Source organism: Cetorhinus maximus, chromosome 4 (genome assembly GCF_964194155.1).
Source record: "Cetorhinus maximus chromosome 4, sCetMax3.hap1.1, whole genome shotgun sequence".
Lineage (NCBI taxonomy): Eukaryota > Metazoa > Chordata > Chondrichthyes > Lamniformes > Cetorhinidae > Cetorhinus > Cetorhinus maximus.
In genome coordinates, this window is record NC_135882.1 from 30,088,915 (window position 1) to 30,110,292 (window position 21,378).

The 21,378-nt window shown below is 44.9% G+C and overlaps 1 protein-coding gene across 3 annotated transcripts in view; it reads left to right on the forward strand.

Moving 5' to 3' along the window:
* The window catches only part of LOC144679553 (uncharacterized), a 63,286-nt gene extending 48,427 nt beyond the window's left edge, over positions 1-14,859 (forward strand). For all 3 annotated transcript variants that reach the window (XM_078540049.1, XM_078540051.1, XM_078540050.1), the window contains 2 exons: positions 1,273-1,412; positions 3,429-14,859. In XM_078540049.1, the coding sequence (XP_078396175.1) occupies positions 1,273-1,412; positions 3,429-3,529 (241 nt within the window). In that variant the 3' untranslated portion in view covers positions 3,530-14,859. The remainder of the gene's footprint in view (positions 1-1,272; positions 1,413-3,428) is intronic.
* Positions 14,860-21,378: the final 6,519 nt, after the last annotated feature.

Here is a 21,378-nt window from a genome sequence, read left to right on the forward strand (position 1 = left end):
TGGGAACGGGCAGGCGGGCTTCCGATCGGCAACCCCGGTTGGGGGCGTGCTGCCATTTTATGTGGGCGGGCCATCAGCATGACATCCGCCAGGAAGTGCTATGTGCTCCCTGTGCGGGCAGGGGGGGGGATTCCCTCAGCCGGCATGCGCACGAAAGAGCGCACAGATCTCCCTGAGGCAAAGTGCTGCCTCAGGGAGATCGGCTCCGATTTAAAACTTTCAATAAAGGTGATTGAAAAATTTCGCTGCCTTGTCCCCTCATGTGACACTGCCACATGAGTGGGGACCTGTCCATAACTTTTATTTAAACATTTAATAAAAACTTAAATACCCTCATGAAACCTCATCCCACCCATGATGAGGTTTCATGTTTTTTCCGAAGCCCGTCTGGGCTCCCGGCCTGCCCGCCAGCCTTAAGGTTGGACGGGCAGGTCCATCAATCATGTTAATTAGTTTTTTAATGGTCTTAATAGGCCGTTAACAGATATGGCAGGTGCGCAGCCGATTCGGCTGCGTGCCCGCCAAACTGAAAACCTAAATGACACGGGGTGACATCAGGACACACGCCCGACGTATCCCCATGTCATTTTATGTGTTGACGAGCGGGCCCCGCCCCCACTCACCGACCGGAAAAACCTGCCCTAAGAGTCATTGGCCCAGCACTGATCCCTCGAGGATAACTCCCAGTGCTTGCCTTCTATCAACCTGACAGTACTCTTTTAGTCAATGCCTGTTGATTTCTATACTTTAGCCTGTATCTTATTGATCACCTAGCTTTGTCCCAGTTGATTTTAGCTGAAGAATCATTTGGAACTGCCCCAAAAGATGGAGAAGAAAATTGACCAGGAATCCTGTTTCCTCCATGTAAGGGCCCTCCATGTAATCCATATAACGTGGATGTTGGAATGAGACTAGCCTAACATCTAGCCCATTGACACTCACTAGGGTCATTTATGAAGAATGGGATGGCACTAAATGGTGAGCTGAACCCATACCACAGATAGAGCCAGTGCCTTCAGCAGATGAGGGAGGGGTGAGGATGGAAGAAAATTGGCAGCTTGCTGATCACTGCATTAAAAAATTCACAGATATTGGATGACAGTTAGAAAAACATTGCACATGCAAGTAACGTGAGCAGTGCTGTGCTGTCCCTTTATTGGAGGGTGCTGTAGAGCTGCAATATAATTCCATATGGCTAGTTCATGCCACCATATGCTAACTACTTATGTCAGATTAACTATAGCATTAATAATATTTTATTTTTTCCTGCAGGTTCAATTTAGAAAATCTTTTGTTTGATAAGTATGTGCGCTACACACTCACAGTCTATCCAGTCATCATTGTAGCATTGTCAGGAGCTTTAGACAAAAATTACAATTCTATATCTCCAACCAGAAACAACATTTATATTGGTAAGTGATATGGACAAAATAAATATTGGTAATATACCAATGGCCTTCAATTCCTTCTGCAAACTGTTTTCATAGGGACTAATGCATCTGCATAAATTTCTGTGTGTGCAATTTCATGTCATTCTGTGGAATTTTATGCCAGTGGGATTTTATGGCCCCACTGAAATCAATGGACTTTTGTAAAATGCTCATTGCATTTTACATCCCGTCCGTCCCCCCACCGTGAGGGGGTCATAAAATTCCACCCATTGACTTGTTGAAGGAATAACTTAAAGTAGCGCATGCAGGAATTTATCGCAGCCAGAATATCCAAGGGCCCTAAAAATAATGTACAGAAGAAGTCAAAGATCATTTTTTTTTGTCAACAATGTGATTTATGTCACGGTGGCAATAGCTGAAATGGAACAACTGTTTAATATTCTCCCCTAGGGTGAATTGTAAAGAGTTGCCCAAGGATCTTAAGAAAATAAAGTTAGTAGTTAGTGATCTGGTGGACATATGTCCCTCAGGTGATTTTATTTCCAATATTAGGCAGAAGACAAGTTTGAAGCTGGCTTTATCTAAACCACAGCAGGTGGTTTTTTTGACCACATTTTGGTCACATTTTGTGACCTTCTTTAAGTCATTAATTTACAGCGCTATCCTGGTATCAACAGGACAAAACCTCGACTGTAACATTTAAGTGTACTCTTCTCTTACGCCCCCCGGGAAAAATACACTTAACTGGTTCAAGCCAAATACTCACTATGAGGGAAGATATATGTTCCACTGTGTGTGATGATTGCACTACATTCAGCACACGGAGGACCTCTTCCTCTGTAGTTAGTACAAACTACAGCTACCAATCAGGTATTTAAATTATTACAGTTTTATTTTTCTGTCTTATTCATATTAGTTAGTCACCCCTTCTTTTTCCAATAAATAGTTCCTCAGTGCTTTTTGTTAGCATAATTCATTACTGGAATATGTCTCATTCATGACATTTCCTGAGTAAGATATGGTATATTCTAAATGCAGTGCCTTCAGAAGTTTTTTTAGACAGCAGCACACAATTGCCTTTTAGTTTATTACAGTCGACAATGATTGCCCGATCACAAAAGCAGACCATAAGAATAGAGGAAATGAGAATTATTTGCAACATAGCACTGAGGGGATGTCCTTTTGATGTTCTTGGGAGGTGAAAAGTGGAAAAACATTCAAGCCCCAATTTTGCATGAACTCAGGCTGCTTCTGGGGCTTCAAGCATGACCATCATGCCTCACATTGTTAGTTGTCAGACACCATGGGCCCAATTTTTGTCTTCTGTTCAGGAACCACAAGTCGCGGCATTTCCCGATGTTATGGTCCTGACTTCTAAAACTCAGCTCACTCAGTGTATGCTGATGGAATTAGCGAGCTCCAGGATCTCGGAGTTGGTAACCTTGCCTTGTCAAAAGAAAAGGAGAGAGAGAGTATGGAGAGGTGGAGGCCCTCTCCAGCAGGAGTTAATTGAAGAACTGTATGCCATATTTGCGGCTGAACATGACACTGTAGTAAAACCAGCAGTGCCAGCTGCATGAAAGTAGTTTGCCTGTAGAGTTAATGCAGCCACTCATCTACCTCGCACCTGGCTCTAGATAAGGAAAAAGCTTACTGGTGCACACACACAAATCAGCCTCTAAGAAGTCAGATGGGATGAACTGTTTGTTTTTAGTATTTGTCTAGTGCAAAAAGAACATAAGAGACAGGAACAGGAGTAGAGCATACAACCCCTCAAGCCTTCTTCACCATTCAGTAAGGTTGTGCCTGATCTACTGTGACCTCAACTCCATAATTTCCCATCCTGCCTTTATTCTAAAATGAAAACATTCCAAGGAAACAAAGAGTTAACATGTCTCCAGAGACCACATGAATAGTGATAGAATTAAAACAATGTTCTTTCTGTAGTTTAATCATTTCTCCTCACTCTACATTGTATTATTCATTGTGCAATTGAAATACAAAGTGTTAACATTGATTATTTCTTTCCTTTCCCAGCTGTGCTGCTGGCCGCTGCCTGCGCAGCCTTTGCAGCACGCGTTGTCATAGTTACTTGGAGACATTTCAAACACCCTCTCCATCAGAATGGAGAGAATTGAGGTTTTTCTGGGAAAGTGATACAAGCAAAACAGAAAAAGGTTCACTTCAAAACACAAAGTCGTACCAGGAAACCCAAGCTGTAACTGCTGAAAGGCAAACACGTTTTAAGGAAAAGTTCAGACAATTATGAAATCATTGTTTATTAAAATTCAAGTGTCCAAAGGTTTGTGCTACTCACCCTGCTATCCATTGCAATGTTGTACTGATGATTCATACTCAGCCAGGCTCCTCACTTTATCCATTATGGCTTGTCCCCACTTCATCCAGTGAAATAGTTTCATCAATAAAAAGGGAGTACCTTAGTTCTGGCAATCAAATAAATTGAAGTTTGAGAACATTTGTACATTTGAGCCTAAATTTTTCTCTAGTTGGTTGATAATACATTGTTAACAGCAACAAATCTGTGTATTTATCTTGGCTGAAAATTTAACCCATTTGATTGCATCCAAACGAATACCTGTGAAATGAAAGCAAAATACTGCAGATGCTGGAAACCTGAAATAAAAGCAGAAAATGCTGGAAATACTCAGTGGGCCTGGCAGCATCTGTGGAGAGAGAACGAGTTTGCATTTCAGTTCAGGGATGTTAACTCTGTTTCTCTCACCATAGACGCTGCCTGCCAGACCTGCTCAGTATTTCCAGCATTTGCTGTTTTTAATATCTATTAATATTGCTTTACTTTTGGCTGGGGTACATTTTTGTGACAGTGGAAACATGTGAGTGAAATAGTTCATCAGGGCTACAAATACGTTTGGAATGATCAATGGTTATAACAACTGCCTTCATCACTACTGAGTTCATTCTGATTTTAAAAAATGTAATAATAAATAAAATCATGAATCCTGGAAAACTGAAGATAAAACAGAAAGTACTGGAAAGATCATAAAACCATAAGACATAGGAGCAGAAGTAGGCCATTCGGCCCATTGAGCCTGCTCCGCCATTCAATGAGATCATGGCTGATCTGATTATCCTCAACTCCACTTTCCTGCCTTTTCCCCATGAACCTTGAAGAATTAAGATTTGCAAACAACATTGCATGAATCAACCTCAATGGCTGGAATTTTTCAGCCCCTCACGCACTTCCGATCCTGCCGATGTGAATGGAGATTCCAATGGCTCGGTGGCACCTGGCAAAAGGCACCACACCAGGGTGCAGGAGGAGATGTCGGAGTTAGAGACATTTGTGCACAGCCCCCTTTGGAGGAGAGGGATTTTGCCACACTGATGACATTAAATGTCAAGGGTTGCTGCTAGCATTCAGCTCTTATTGGGGATGGGCATCTCCTGGAAGGTGTGCCTATGTTAATGGGCACTTATGTGGCAATAGCTCGCCATTACTTGCTGCTGGATTTGTATTCAGATCCGATAGACTGTTTCGGTGAATGGTCTCTTTAATAAGAGGTCCCTGGCGACACCACAAAGTAGGCTTCATAATCCAGTGTACGTTAACAGCAAGCCTTTATTAACAACTCATAACTATGTACATATTTACAGTAGAAGGTACAGGTATGGAGCTGACCCCATTCTAGGTCATAACCTAATTGTATCCATTTCCAGACTGAACCTGGCTCTGGGTCAGGTGTCTTCTTACATCACTGTGTGGGCAGTACTGTACTCAGTCCCACATTAACCCTTTATGTACCATACTTTTTTTTACTACATCTCCCCCCAAGTCTTTATCCCATGGATATAGAGTTACTTTAGTTTACTTCCAAGTATTACATTGCTATAAGTCTTATGTATCAACCTTACTGTTACAACCTTAATGTTAGTCTAATATTTTTGCTATTACAGTATTAACATTCACAACATTTTCACTACCTCATCTCCCCCCTTCAAGTCTTTGAAGTTAGAGGTTCAGGCAGTCTGGAGATCTTATAACCCTTCCACATCTCATTCGCTCTTCTGTCAGGAGAGTGGTAGGCTCTGGTGGTTCTGGCTCATGCTGGCTTGGAGGTTGGACTAGTGTTTTGGCTTGGTTTCATCCATTTCTTCCATTGCTTGATGTTAAACCACACCTGGTCTGGCTGGTTTGGTGGTGCATGGTTGTAGTGACTGTTGGTCGTTTCTTGCAGGATGGATGAAAATGATATTCGTTTACTTGGCTTTTCTTCTCTTCCTTTTTTGTTTAGGCCATCTGGAAGCTGTCTGAGGCTGAGGAAGAGCATTCCTGTGGCAAGAAGACGATTAGGTATCATGCTCACCTCTGCTTGTTGTTGTTGATGGTATGCAACGACTATCAGGTTCCAGCATCCCTTGTGGTTTTGGCACGCTGGTTGGAAGTTGCTGTGTGTGCACAGTGGTTGGTGTGTCAACCGACTGTACCGTCATCATGGTTGGAAGTAAAGGTTCCTCAGACTGTTGGTCCTTCTCTTGTACCACTTCCACTGAAGATGTATTGGTAATCTCGTGTGTGGTATTTTAGTTTGATCACTGGGGACTTTCCAGGACCTATAACAATGATGGGCAAACGTGCTCCACAAAAAGAGAAGAGGAATCACAGGTGAAATATTCTTTAGTCTGAATATTCTTTAGTGTTTGAAGACTCAAGACCATGCTGTTCTGGCCAACTAACAACTGTGGTGGTCTTGATATCTTCTGCTGGCTGGGTAAGATCGATGGCTATGCAGGCATCTCGGCTCAGTAGAGAGAATGGCTGATTGCGGACAATATACATCAGCTCAAACGTTGTTCATCACCATATGTCAGTGGTTCAAGGATCATGCCGAGGACCAGGAATCTGACTTCCCCTGCTCCATACAGTGGAGCGTCTAGTGTTCAAATTCAAAGACCTTGGAGCCTGACAGAACTGTCACGTTGGCACCTGAATCTAATTTAAGATTTGTTAAATGACCATTACCAAGATGTCAGCATCCCTAAAACGAAGAGCTGTTCTCTTTAATCTCACCCAAGAAGAATAACTGTGTGCCTTTTCGACCTTGTGGATAATCTTTGGGATTTGTGCAGCGCTGGGGATTTGAGTTGCACAGTTTACCAAAGTGTCCCTGTCAGTTGCAGTGGAAGCATTGTGCAGTACTCACAGGACACAGATCTCTTCTGTGAGGCGCTTTTCACCACAACGCTGGCAAGGTCACTCTGCTGGGTGGCTCAGGAGTTTCTTTCCCTGGCTTGGGTGGTCCCTGCATTTTAGTGACCCGATAGGGTGGATAGGATAGGGTTGGTTTCTGCCCCATGAAGTATTCTCTCCCCTCAGGATGGTCCTGTGTTGTTCATGTAGCTCAGACAGTCTAGCTAGCTGGATAGCCTTGTCAAGGGTAAGATCATTTTTAGAGGTCAGAGTGAGAATTGTCTGCAACACCCACCACAATTCTATCTCAGGTGAGCTCAGACTTTAAATCGCCATATTCACATCTCTCTGACATCCTATAGAGATCGTTAATGAAGGAATCCACCGATTCCCCAGGGAGCTGGACTCTCCTATCACATTTAGCTTTCTCCAGCATCTTATTGGATCTCAAGTTGAAATAGATGTCGAAAGATTTCAAAACATCATCAAATTTGGCAGATGATGAACAATTGCTTGTCGTGCAATGATGTCATCTGCTCTTGGCCCAAGCAAGTAAAGAAGTGTACTAACTTTTTCTGCCTCTGAGTTTTTTATTGAGACCTGCAGCAGTGCTGTATCTTAAAAATCTTCTCCTCCAAAGATTCCAATTCTGTGACTGGTCTGGGCCATGGGCGAATCCCAGTGGAGCTGGAAGTGTGGAATTGCAATCTGCTGTTGAAGGTTTTAAGAAGTGTGGGTACAGCTTTAAGAGGTTACAGGCTTCCAAGATGGCATTGCCAATTAGTGCTGATAAAAGGATCATCCCGCGCTTGCCCAGATTTTGGCGGGCTTTTCAAAATGGCGGCGGTGTGCTTCTGCATGAAGAATAAGGGACTGTAATGGTGGCATAGGCCTGCTGGCCACAGACTTAATCTATTCAGCGGTATCGCATTACGAGTTGGGACTATTGGAAAAGAACAGCGCGCTCGCTGTTTCCGAACCTGGACAGCCGTGAGGTAGCCGAAGCGGACAGGATTAATTATTAATGATTTTTTTTTTGCCGGATGAGGAGCCACGTGTTGAGACTTGGGCCTGAATTTTACCTTTGGCGGGCGCACGCAATCGGTGGGCCCAGAATCGGCCGGAAAACGGACCGTCGACCACAATCGGCCCCCGACCATGATTTCACATTGGCCTGCCAGCATGCTGAAAAGCTCAGCGCTGCCAGCGTGGGGTGGGAAGAAAGCAGGGGACCATGTCACCGCGGGTGCGGATGAGCGCTGCGATAGAACTCCCTGAGGCAGCCGTCTGCCTTCAGGGAGCTGCAGACTTTCATATGATTAAATGAAAGTTTAAAAAGCTGCAAAAAAAAATGTCCATGCATCACAAACAAGCCCCTGAAAATACACCTCATAAAAATGCTGTCCACAGATATTTATGTTTATTTTATTTCATAACAGAGCTTTCATCCCGTCCTCGGACGAGGTTTGATGAAAAATGTAAAGGCTGCCTGGCTGATTCGCCCGTCCACCAGCTGTATGGTTTGACAGGCCACGAAAAATCGAAGAAACTTGCGCCGTTAATGGGCTTAATTGCCCTCTTAATTGTTAGCGGGCGCACTTCCAACTTTTGCGCGCGCCGGCCGAGCGAAATGTAGCGCGCGGACGCGATGATGTTGGGATGCTTGCATCATCTTGTGTGATTTTACGCCCAGTTGGGTCAGGCCTGCGCCCGCCCATGAGACTTAACATTCTGCCCTTGGAGGCTGGGATCGGGCTTAGTAATGGGTTGTTTTCAAACGGCACTTCTGACTGAATTACTTAAAAGAGGTTTCTCAGGACTAGCTGGCCTAGCAGTAAAAAAACTTACCTCACCCTTGCAGTTGCAAGCATTGCTTGCTGAAGCTGGACTTCCAAGGAGGATGCAATGAAGTCTTCTGTTTGAGTAAAATTTCTACCTTTCTTATTTGCTTCCAGGTTCGTTGTCTCTGGAACTTTTTTCTTTCCGGTGAATTTTCTCAGCATCTGTAGCTTCATTTGGGAGTTAGGTTCAGTGTAGAATCTGTTGAAGGTGTCCTTTTTCTTAGTTTCTCAGCATTGTTGTGAGGATAGGGGATTTAACCCCATGGCTGCCACCATGAAGAGTCCTGTTTTGGACAAGGTAAAATAGGCTTTGTAGTCTGGGTTATGTTAACAACAAGCCTTTATTAATAATTTATAACTATGTACATATTTACAGTAGAGGGTACAGATATGAAGCTGTCTCCATTCTAGGTCTTAACCCAACTGTGTCCATCTCCAAGCTGACGCTGTCTCTGGGTCCGGTGTCTTCTTACATCACTGTGTGAGTGGTACTGTACTCAGTCCCTCATTAACCCTTTATACACCAGACCCTTCTACTACAGCACAAGATCTTCCTCCACCATAGCACAGATGTCTCTAACCATTTCTCTCGAAATTCAAAGCCACTGCCTGTACTACCTAGTGTCCTATGTGTACTATTGTTCAGAAATTGCATGCAAGCCATTTTTCAATATTTAAAAGGAGGTTCTGATCTCTACTTTACACGGAACTGTGAATCTAGTGTAAAAAGGGAAGAGATTCTCTTTTCTCTGGTCCTTTACACCTAATGCATGGGTGCATAATAGGTGCAATAGCCACCAGCCTTCATCTCTATCTTCTCCAATTTAGCCTCCTGCAATGGATCTACAGAGAGTGATGAAACAGGACAGCATTATTTCTTTGTTCAGAGAATGTTATCCTCTGTAATGTGCTGAATGCAGGTTTTGCTTTTGTGCCTGTTTAATCTGATACAAAGCCAGTCCCATTGCACTATGGTAGTATTTTGCAGCATTGTGCAAACTTGGCCCATTTCGTGGGTCAGAGAATAAGACTATTGTTCTGGTGTTGGATAAAGAGGTCCATGATGAAATGGGTCACTGTTACCTTTGGATGAGTGGAGGCTGACTCATTTATATTTTCTTGTTGATTATTTGAGGTCCACAGGTCAGATATTGATGGCACTAGAGTGATACAAAATAACAATTTTTACTTTGTTCTACAAAGGGACTGAGATAAAGGTTCCTACCTTAACATTAAGCTATGTTTCCCCTTCATATGCCAGTTATCCTTCTCTGCATGTTCAGCATTTTCTATTCTTATGTTAACTGCAGATGTAGCTGCTCAAGACTGGATTTGCCACTTTGTCTAGGTGGATCATTTGAAAAATACAAAGGCAATTTTTTTTTTCATTATTCCTTCATGGGATGTGGGCGTCGCTGGCTAGGCCAGCATTTGTTGCCCATCCCTAATTTCCCTTGAACTGAGTGGCTTGCTGGCCCATTTTAGAGGATAGTTAAGGGTCAACCACATTGTTGTCAGTCTTGTGATGAGATTAAGATCTCATGCTATATTTTTCTGAAATAAATGTATGTATATCATCATGGCTAATTCCTAAAATTTAAAAACTGGACAATGACCTTTTAAAATGACTGAAGCTATATCTGGCTGTGACCCTCGAACAATAAGAGCTTTTTGCCAGTATCGTAGAGAAATGCGCCCCATTGTCTCTGAAGAGATGTTAATGATCCCTGGGGCCTGCAGAGACCACATTCAAAGGGAAATATACGAAGCTCATCTCCATTTCATAAGCCAAGCCTGGCCAACCGGCACCAAGTTGCCTGCTAGGACAAAGGACCCTGCAACCCTTCTTTCAAATTCTTGATGGTTGGAACATTAACAATCCCAGGAACCCAGACAAAGGAATATACACCCTTTGTCAAAGCCAAAGTGGAGAGGTGGGAGTCATGTGACATGACCCCTCCCCTAGCTAGCTGGAAGAAACAGTTATACTCTCATGCTGTACTGAAAATCAGTCTGCCATCCTCCATCTCCCAAGCAGCAGCTCAGAAAAGGGGGTCTGTCCATGTTTAAATGCCTGCCTGCCTGCCCCCCCCCCCCCCCCACCACCACCCCAACATCTACAGTGTTTCTGCTAGAACTTCTGTACGATCACCTACAAGATTAATTCACCTCTGCATGCCTATCCCATCGTGGAAGTCACCTCTACTGGAAAATTGAATTATCCAGCATCAGTTTTCAATCTGCAGACCTCTGTGAAGGAATACACCATTGAACTTTCATTCTGGACTCTGAACACATGAAACAATAATTCTTTACACTGTGGTCTTTGTCCTGTAAATCTTTCTTTCTCTATTCCCTCTTTTATTGTATGAGTGAAAAGGAGGCCATGTTGCTACCTTCCTCCCACGTTTGAGTGTATGCAAATAAACTAACCCTCTGAGTTTACCCTTGAGTTTGTTGCAGGGTATTGAATCACACCAAAATTGAGGGGTTGGAAAAATATGCCACTGCTTATAAGGGGGGAAATAAAAATCAAAACATCTTTCTGTTTACAAATGGGTGGTGAGAGGAGAAATCAGGGCTGTTTAAATTAAACCCCTACTGTTCGTAACAATCTGGAGTCACACGTAGGCCAGACCTCGTAAGGCTGACAGATTTCCTTCCCGAAAGGACATTGCTTGTGCAAAGTTGACCCTTGACTTGATGTATTTTAAACGTGGGAAAACTAGGAGACAGCTTGATCATTCCCCCTATGATAGTTTGTTTCTGATATTTACTCTCCCTGTGAGTAATTCATTGTCACCAGCAGAGGAGAAGATACTTAAACCACAGATGCCTATAATCATTAGGAAAAGTAACTTACCATTAATCAACACCATGCAGCAATCCTGAAAATTCCTTCACACGCTCTTTGTCACGATATTTGCTGCACAAATATCACAATTTTTGAATAAGAAGTCTCGGTGGGAGAGAAAATGCTGTCTCTCTGAACATTAATCGCTTCCCTCATCATTTTAAGTAAAAATTGTTCTTACCCCCCAGAGCACTCTTCAGATCTTGATTTCAACACCAATGGTTGATATTGTCCATATTTTAAAAGTGTGCAGTTAACAAGAAAATTGCTTTGCATCCATGAACAAAATGCCAACACTAATGGAATCAATATTTTTAGCAGTAAGTCTTGTGCCATCAATCAAGCAATTAAGCACCTTCCATGAAATGACACTCATGACATTTCCAGGTAGAAAAGTGATCAACAGGTTTGTATGCTTTAAATTAATAAGTTAACTAAATATTCTTTTCAACCAAGTGCTTTCTTTAAGACTTTAAAGATTTTTTTTTGTTGTTTAGGAAGTTTAAACTGTAGTTTATCTTAGGGTCCCATGATCATTATTTACAGCATTTTTATAGGTTTGACAGGAGTAATTTGATTTCTTGGCTGGTAAAAGATGATGCACTGGGAGAGTGGGCAGAAGATGAATGTCCGAGGATTTTTGTGTGAAGTGTGATCCTTCTTATATGTTGACTTAGATATTTCATTATGACAAGTCAGGCCACTCTGAAGTAAAGATTACATATTTGTACAATAGCATACTCTAAAGGTTTTGAGCTTCCTGGCACAGGGAAAATTGGGACACAAGTGCTGGATCCTTCAAACAGAACATAAACTGAAATAAACATATTGGAAAATAAATTATAACTTAAAAGTATGGCAAAGTTAGAGTACATCCACGTGCATGCCCAATTGCAAGGGCAGAGTCAGTCATCCTGTACAAAATGCCTTCTTAATCAGACAGCGAATGGGATGTGATAAGTGACAAAAGCAAATCTTAAAAAAAAAGAAATTTACATATTTCCGCCATGAAATTTGGCAGAGGTCCTGCTGCAACTGATGGGAGACTGGCAAAATGCCTGAAAAATTATCTTTTTCAAAGGTTTACAGTGTTTTTCTGGGGATTCTGGAGTTATGGCATAAGACCATGGAATTTCAGAGCTTCAGGATTTCCATACTTGCATTAGCTCACTGCCATTAGTGTAAGATCAAGAAAGTTCATGTGGCCATTTAATACAGAATGAATAACTGTATTTATCTAGTGTCTGTGTCTTCCCACAGAATGATTGGGTTTGCTCAATGATTGACCAAGCCAGGGTTCAGGTCTGGCATTTGACTAACAGATAGCTCAGCTTGCTAGCTGGTCAAATCATTGTTTTTGTTCTCATGTTGCTCCCACGTTGAAAATGAATTGTAGGGGAAAGAAGACAGAAGAATAAAGCTAGGTTAAAAAATTGAAGGTTTAAAAAGGGGGGGTAATTGTTAGAATGCTTGTTAGAAGAAGAGAATACGATAAAACGAAGGAGAGGTGTCAACCTTGGGTTGGAGCCGAGCACTCTGGCCTCTGATTCAGAAGGTTTAGAGTTTGAGCTCCACCCCAGAGATTTGCTCACATCAGCTGTTACTTCAGTGCAGTACCGAGGGAGCGCTGAGGCGGCATCTTTTTGATGAACTGTTAAATTGAGGACACGGCTGCATTCTAAGCCATAAAAATAGCCCATGGCTATATTCAAAGAAGAGCAGGGGAGTTCTCTCAGTGTCCTAGTCAACGTTTATCCTTCAACCAATGTCACTAAAATAAATTACATAGTCATTTATCTCTGCTTTTTTGTGAGACTTTGCTGTTCAGAAATTAGCCATCACATTTCCCTATATTGCGACAGTGTATACACTTCAAAAGTAAGTCATTATCTGTAAAGACCTTTAAAATGTCCTGATGTCAGTTCTTTCATTATGGTAAATAGGATGGAAAGAAGAAGAGGGAAAAAAAGAGCAAAAGAACCGGGAAAACACTTGTAATAAAAACAGAAAATGCTGGAGAAACTCAGCAGATCTGGCAGCATCTGTGGAGAGAGAAACAAGGGTTAACGTTTCAAGTCCATATGACTTTTCTTCAGATTATTACAGAATCACAGAATTGTTACAGTGTAGAAGGAGGCCATTCGGCCCATTGTGTCTGCACAGATTCCCTGAGCATTTTAACTTAGTGCCAATCTTTTGTCTTTTCCCCGTAACCCTGCACATTGTTTCTATTTAAATAGTCATCCAATGCCCTCTTGAATGCCTCAATTGAACCTGCCTCCACCAAACCTCCAGGCAGTGCATTCCAAACCCTAACTACTCACTGTGTGAAAAAGTTTTTTCTCACCTCGCATTTGCTTCTTTTGCAAAACACTTTAAAATTGTGCCCTTTGGTTCTCGATCTGTTTATGAGCGGGAACAGTTTCTCCCTATCTACTCTGTCCAGATCCCTCATGACTTTGAAAACTTCTATCAAGCCTTCTATTAACCTTCTCCTCTCCAAGGAAAACAGTCCCAACTTCTCCAGTCTTTCCTCATAACTGAAGTGTCTCATCCCTGGAACCCTTCTCGCAAACCTCTTCTGCACTCTCTTCTGCAGAGCTCTGAGGAGGGGTCATAAGGAGGCGAAACGTTAACTCTGTTTCCCTCTTCACAGATGCTGCTAGACTTGCTGAGTTTTTCCAGCGTTTTCTGTTTTTGTTTCAGATTTCCAGCATCCGCAGTATTTTGCTTTTAAAGCTCTGGGGACATGGGTTTAAATCCCACTGTGGCAGCTGATGGAATTTGAATTCAGTTAATAAGCCTGGAATATAAAGCTAGCCTCAGGCATGGTGACTGTGAAACTATCATCAATTGTCATGTTAAAAAATGCCCACATGTTTCACTAATGCCCTTTAGGAAAGGAAATCTGCCATCCTTACCTAGTCTGGCCTACATGAGACTCCAGACCCACGGCAATGTGGCTGACTCTTAAATGGCCTAGCAAGCCATTCAGGGATCAGCAACAAGTGCTGGCCTTGCCAGCGATGCCCGCATCCCATGAAAGAATAAAGGAAAGAACAGAATTAACTGGTTAACCATTTGTTGTTATTTGCATAAGGTTACTGCTGCATTGGCCTTTCATTCTGTAAAGTCCTTTGAGATATTTTGTTATATAACTGCAAACATATTATTATAATCTCTTTCTTTAAAAAATTGATTTGCTTTGTTTCCTGTTATTGCATTCAATGCGTACGATCAATCTCTGTTGAAGTCTGAAATGTTTTACCCTGACTCACATCAGAATAATATTAACATTCTCCTGGGGCAGAAAATGTCTCCTAGTGAAAATTTTTTCATAAAAGTTTATTATATTGACAAAAAAAAGATATTTTGAAATAATCAAGCAACTATTGAGAGCTTTGTCTCTCAGGAAAATTTTACATTTGGGGGAAAAACAGGAAAGCTTAAAATCAGTATCAGCCTTCATCATGTGTCAATGATGATCACCATTTAAAGCTGGAACCTAGTAATGGAACAGTGTCACTATGATAATCTAAATATGTGTTGTGTTCTGTTACCTGCTCAGCTGCTTAAAGTTTGAGAATAAACAAATGAAAAATTGTTCACTGTTATTTGTACTTAGGGGGAGGTGGGGACGTTGTGGTATTGTCACTAGACTGGTAATCCAGAGACCCAGGGTAAAGCTGTGGGGACCTGGGGCAGGATTTTCTGCCTGTCGAGCGGGAGGAGCAGGAGCAGTCGTGAATGGATCCGCGCCGCCATTTTGCGCGGGCGGGCCAATTAAGGCCCGTCCAGCACATTTCCCAACTCCCTTGAATAGCGGGAGTGTGCGGGTTGCAGCAGGCGTGCACAGACCGCCAGGTCCAATGGCGACCCGGCTGTCTGTTTAAAGGAAGGTCTGGCAGCTTTCACGTTGGACCATGTTGGACATTTCTCATACGCTGGGTGGGCAAGCAGATAGTGCCCATGCTTACATCAGCCTGAGTGGTTCATGAGGAGATGGGTTCTCCCCCACACCATGTGTTGCTCTTAGTTGCACATGACTAGTATGGGGACAACCGGCAGGAGATGCAGCTCGGCGCATACTCAGAACTCCAACTATGTCCTATTCACTGTGATGAGGTGGTGGAAGGGGAGCCTCAAGGTGTTGTTGTCAAGAGCCATCTGCTCCCCTCGATGCTGCACGTAGTTGTGCCTTTTTGCTATGGGAGCAAAGACTGTGTTTCCTAAAGTGATGGACGCAGAATGTGTCCAAGGTGGCCGTTGGGAGGGATTGGGAGCAGGTGTACTATCTTTGTGTCACTGATCAGCAGTAGCGGGGAGAGGAGGCACTGGAGGCCTGATATGGGCCACTGTGGTTGGGGTGCGGCATGTGTGTGCAGAGTCCATGTGCAAATTGCCGCAATGCCTCTTGCCTTTGCTGTTTCTTGTCTCTACCCGTGCTTATTCTGCATCTTGCTCTTTCAAGCCGAGGTCTTCTCCCACTGCCTGGGAGGGTGGTGGAGGCGGGTTGCCTCACATCCTTTAACAAGTACCTGGATGAGCACTTGGAAATGACATAACATTCAAGGCTATGGGCCAAGGGCTGGTAAATGGGATTAGGTAGGTAGGTCAGGTGTTTCTCACGTGTCGGTGCAGACTCGATGGGCCGAAGGGCCTCTTCTGCACTGTATAATTCTGTGATTCTGTGAATGTTTTTCAGGAGAAGAATGCTCACAATGCTTCTGAGCATTTGAGGACTGGAGGCGGCCAGGCCCAGCTCCTGGTGTTAAGCCGCTTCGAACAGGAGGCCCTGGAGCTTGAGAGGCGCCATGCGCCCAGGTCAACTGGTGTTGGTGAGGCTGGGGTGGAACAGCCAGGTATTTGAGGCCAATAGTGAAACCCCCTATGTCCTCCCACCATCCATAGCACTGATGATTGTTCGATTTGTTATTGTTGCAACATTGCTCGGTCACAGAGTGATAGAGTCAGAGGTGTGGATCATAGAAAAAGGTCCCTCTGCCCTTTGAAGATGCGCGTGTCAAACACCTTCCTAAGTCACCTTATCCTATTTCCCAGCACTATGCCCATGGCCTTGTATGCCATGACATCGCAACTGCACATCCAAATAATTATTACATGTTAGGAGGGTTTCTGCGTCTACCACCCTTTCAGGCAGTGTGTTCCACATTCCCAACACACTCTGTGTGCAAAAGTTGTGCGTCACTTCACCTGTCAACCTCATGCCCCTTACCTTAAATCTATGCCACCTGGTTATTCATCCCTCCGCCAAGGGGAAAAGTTCATTCCTGTCGACCTTATCTATGCCCCTCATAATGTTATAAACCTCAATAATGTCACCCCTCAATCTCCTCTGCTCCAGGGGAAATAACTCCAGTCTATGCTGTGTCTCCTCATGAGTCAAACTCTCCAGCCCAGCCAATGTCCTGCTCAATGACCTCTGCATTCTCTCCACTCCAATCACATCCCTCCCTTGAAGCACATTTCACAACTACACGCAGAACTATAGCTGTGGCCTCACTATTTGCCACTCCACCAATATTCATGTCTATAGGTTCTGAAAGGTTGAGCGCATAATGAGCCTGGGGGAAAGGGATGAAGTCTGTCACTGTGTGCACACTAACTGATCCACTGTCCTTATTGTTAATTTCAGCATCATCAGAGCCTGGCCACCAGGAGGAATTCTAGATGCCCCTTCTCACACCTGAGGGACCTCAAGTGTCACCTATGTCACACCATTTCTGTGAGGTAGACGCCAGCACAGATACTAGCACCTCGGTGGGCATTGCAACATCGGCTAGTGTCTTGGGTCACAGTGGAGAGGGCACTTCACAATTGCTGGAGGAACTGGCAGAGACAGAGAGTGCCAATGGCGCCAGCAGTCAGGGGACTGCAGGGGGCCAGGCATATGCTCAGTCGGTGCATGATGATGTGCCTCTGGAGTTGCCCGCGACGCAACAGCTGCAGGAAATGCGGCCGGGTGTGCGGGAGCATCTGGGAGTGTTGCATGAGACTTCGCTTTGCTTGGTGTCTGTGGTGCAGGAGTCCACGTGGAGCATCAGTGATGCAATGAGCCTCATGGCAGAGCGTCATGCTTCCTCCATGGAGAGAGTGGCAACTCTCGTGGAGAGGGGCCTCCAGGAGAACAATCAGGTTCTCCGAGGGTTACGCTCAGACCTACAAGCCCTCACAGCGCCAATGGCCACAGCTGGTCATTGCCAATGTGGGAGATGGTGTTGGCTTCAAGCTTCCCAGCACGTTGCCCATCCATCGATGGTGAGCAGGGAGGTCCGGGGCGACCTCATGTCGGCGCAACAGCTGCCTGTCGTATCTGTGGGTTCCTCTCAGGGCGCTCCGGATGAGGGCAACAGCTGCTCCGTCCCTCTCCCAGTTACCACTTCATCCGATGAGGCTACGACGACTGGGGGGATGCCATTTGTGGAACTGGCAGCTCCCTCCCAGGCAGGGCCAGCACAGGCTCCATGGGCCAGAGGACAGCCGCCAAGGTTATCGAGGCCAACAGGACAGCAGAGTCAGCAGGCTGTCTCAGATGCCACTCTGAGCGATGGGGAGGAACCAAGACATAGCACCCGTAAACGTAAGCATAAGACACCTTAGGCACACCACGGGTTTTTCACTGGTGCTTTTGTGTTGGCCCTAGATTAGGGACTTATTATTTGTTTCTGCTTGAATAACGTTTTGTTTTGACTTTGTGAGAACTTCTGATGGTGAAAATTAAAACCTGATGTGTTACCATGGCTGAGGGTGGCTCCTTTGTTCTGCATTTGTATGTTTTACATACATATCATGAGTGTTTGAGTGGATATTGAGGTTTATGTCCAAAGCCCTTAGTTGCAGGTGATGACCTGGCAGATTTAGCACTTAAGTGCCGACTATGGAAGCACCAGGCAAGGCTGGTCCCCCTGATCCATTTGTGTGGAGCTAGCTGAAGGTTTGTTGGATTAAAGTCTCCTGGCTGACCCTGCCTCCTTGGTGTAGTCCCAGGTCAGCGTTTAGCCCCTCAGAATTCCCCTGTGCTTCCTCATCCTCAGAATCAGTGCTGGACTCATCGTGTACAGCCGCATTCACTGCGTCAACGCCTTCATCGTCCACTGTGTCATGCCTTTCCAGCGCAAGATTGTGCAGAGCGTAGCATGCAACCACTATCACTGAGACACGATCTGGGGGGTATTGGAGTGCGCCCACTGAGTGGTCTAGGCATCGGAAGCACATCTTGAGAAGACCGATGGCTCTCTCCACCATAGCCCTTGTGGTGCCATGGTTCCTATTGTACCGCTGCTCAGCTTCAGATATTGGATGGCGGAGAGGCATCATGAACCACCTTCTGAGGGGATAGCCCTTGTCACCCAGCAGCCATCCATCCAGCTGAGCCGGAGCACTGAAGAGTCCCGGCACCTGGGAGTGTCTGAGGATGTAGGCGTCATGGGAGCTGCCTGGGTACCTTGCACAGACTTGCAGAATCAGCATCCTGTTGTCACACACTATCTGCACGTTCATGGAGTGGAAGCCCTTCCTGTTGACGAAGGCACTGGGCTCACCTGCTGGCGCCTTGATGGCCACATGTGTACAGTCTATTGTACCCTGGACACGGGGGAAGCCAGCAATGGCCGCGAAGCCTCTGGCTCGCTGTGCCTGGCTTGCCTGGTCCCAACGTTAGTGGATGAAGGTCAATGCACACCTGAACAGAGCGTCTGTGACCTGCTTGACACAAGTGTGGACATCTGATTGGGAGACACCGCTAAGATCGCCCACCGAGCCCCGAAGGAGCCAGAGGCATAGAAGTGGAGGGCAACTGTGACCTTCAGAGCCACTGACATGGGGTGTCTGCCCACACAGTTAGGAGAGATCTCAGGGCCAATCATCTGACAGATGTAGTTGACTGTCTCCCTTGACAGCTAGAGCCTCCTTTGGCATTGCACCTCAGTCATATTGAGGTAGCCGCTTCTCTGCCTGTATACCCTGGCAGCAGGATAGCGGCGTCTTCTGCGGCCCCTTCCACCTTGGACAACCTCTTGGCCCTGCACCCCTTGTGCCTGTGTACTCCCAAAGGTGGCTCCCCTGGAGGCTAATTGTGCAATCCTGGCCTCCTCCTTATTCTAGCCCTCCCTTCCTCCTCAGAGGAGCTGCCTCCAGTGGACATGTCAGAACCCATACTCAGGCTCAAGGGAGGCCTCCGGAAAGCTGCAGGCCCGATAAAGATTATTGACTGCAGGGTGCTGACCTGAAGGTTCAATGTACACAGAAATTTGCTGGAATTCGTTCTGAACTGCTGCAGATCACACAGGCAAGTTTAAAAAACTTTCTGCAATAAATACTCACAGACCAGATTGACAACCCCACTGAGTCCTCTTATCCCGCCCGTAGATGAGTTTCATTATAAAGTCTCTTACCCGCCTGCCCGTTGCGGCAGTGCACCGAGCCGAAGATCGCACGGGCGCCTGAAAATCGGCATCAGTTGATGAATTAAGGGTCTTAACTAGCCCGTTAATTAATGGCGGGCGCACGTCGAACTTCATTGTGCGCCCACCCAGCGAAATATCGTGATGGTGTGCGGAGACATCGGGACGCTCACCCAATGTCACCGTGCGTCATTTTACGCACTGACATGCGGGGCCCGCCCCCTGCACATCAAGCAGAAAATTCTGCCTCAGGTTTTGAATCCCACCATGGCAGAATTTAAATTCAATAAATATCCAGAATTAAAAGTCAAATGGTGACCATGAAACCATTGTCGATTGTCATAAAAACCCATCTGGTTCACTAATGCCCTTTAGGGAAGGAAATCTGCCGTCCTCACCTAATCTGGCCTACATGTAACTTCAGATCCACAGTCATGTGGTTAACTCTTAAATGCCCTCTGAAATAGCCTAGCAAGCCACTCAGTTGTATCAAACTACTACAAATTCAGTAAAAAGGAATGAAACCGGACGGACCACCCGGCAACAACCTAGGCACCGGAAACGACAACAGCAAACCCAGCCCTGTCAACCCTGCAAAGTCTTCCTTACACCTGGGGGTAAAATTGGGAGAGCTGTCTCCATCGTGTTGTGTGGCACCACCACCATGCTAAATGGGATAGATTTCGAAGAGATCTAGCAACTCAAGACTGGGCATCCTTGAGGCGCTGTGGGCCATCAGCAGCAGCAGAATTGTCCTCAACCACAATCTGTAACCTCATGGCCCAGCATATCCCCCACTCTACCAATACCATCAAGACAGGGGATCAACCCTGGTTCAATGTAGAGTGCAGGAGGGCATGCCAGGTGCAACACCAGGCATACCTAAAAAATGAGGTGTCAACCTGGTGAAGCTACAACACAGGACTACTTGTGTGCCAAACAGCATAAGTAGCAAGTGAGAGACAGAGCCGAGCGATTCCACAACCAATAGATCAGATCTAAGCTCTGCAGTCCTGCCACATCCAGTCATGAATGGTAGTGGACAATTAAACAACTCACTGGAGGAGGAGGCTCCACAAATACCCCCATCCTCAATGATGGAGGAGCCCAGAACATCAGTGCAAGAGATAAGGCTGAAGCATTCACAACAATCTTCAGCCAGAAGTGCTGAGTGGAACTGGATCTCTGGAGTGGATCCTTGAACTCCCTCCCTAACAGCATTGTGGGTGAATCTACACCACAGGGACTACACCGGTTCAAGAAGGCAGCTTACCGCCACCTTCTCAAGAGCAATTAGGGATGGGCAATTAGGGATTGGCCCACATCCTGTGAATGAATAAAAAAAATTCTCTCAATATGTCAAACAGCTAGCAAGGAAAACGTAGCCTTTGACTCAGTGACAAATGAATTATATCTCATATAGTTAATCTGTAGATGGAAAAGTGTGTAATGCCTTAACAGATGTAAATGAGTATGAGTATTCCATTTCATTTTGCAAGCTTTCCACTAATATAAAACCGTCTAGACTATTTTTATGAACCAGTTTATGTCACTTTATTGCAAATGGAAAACTGGCTTGTTTTCCTTAGATTTAAACTTTTGCTGGATTTATTGATTGCAATGTCAAAGTATATTTAATAAATATAACTGAGAGGGCAAAATATTCAAGTGCAGCTTTTCAAATCGAAGTTTTTCCCTC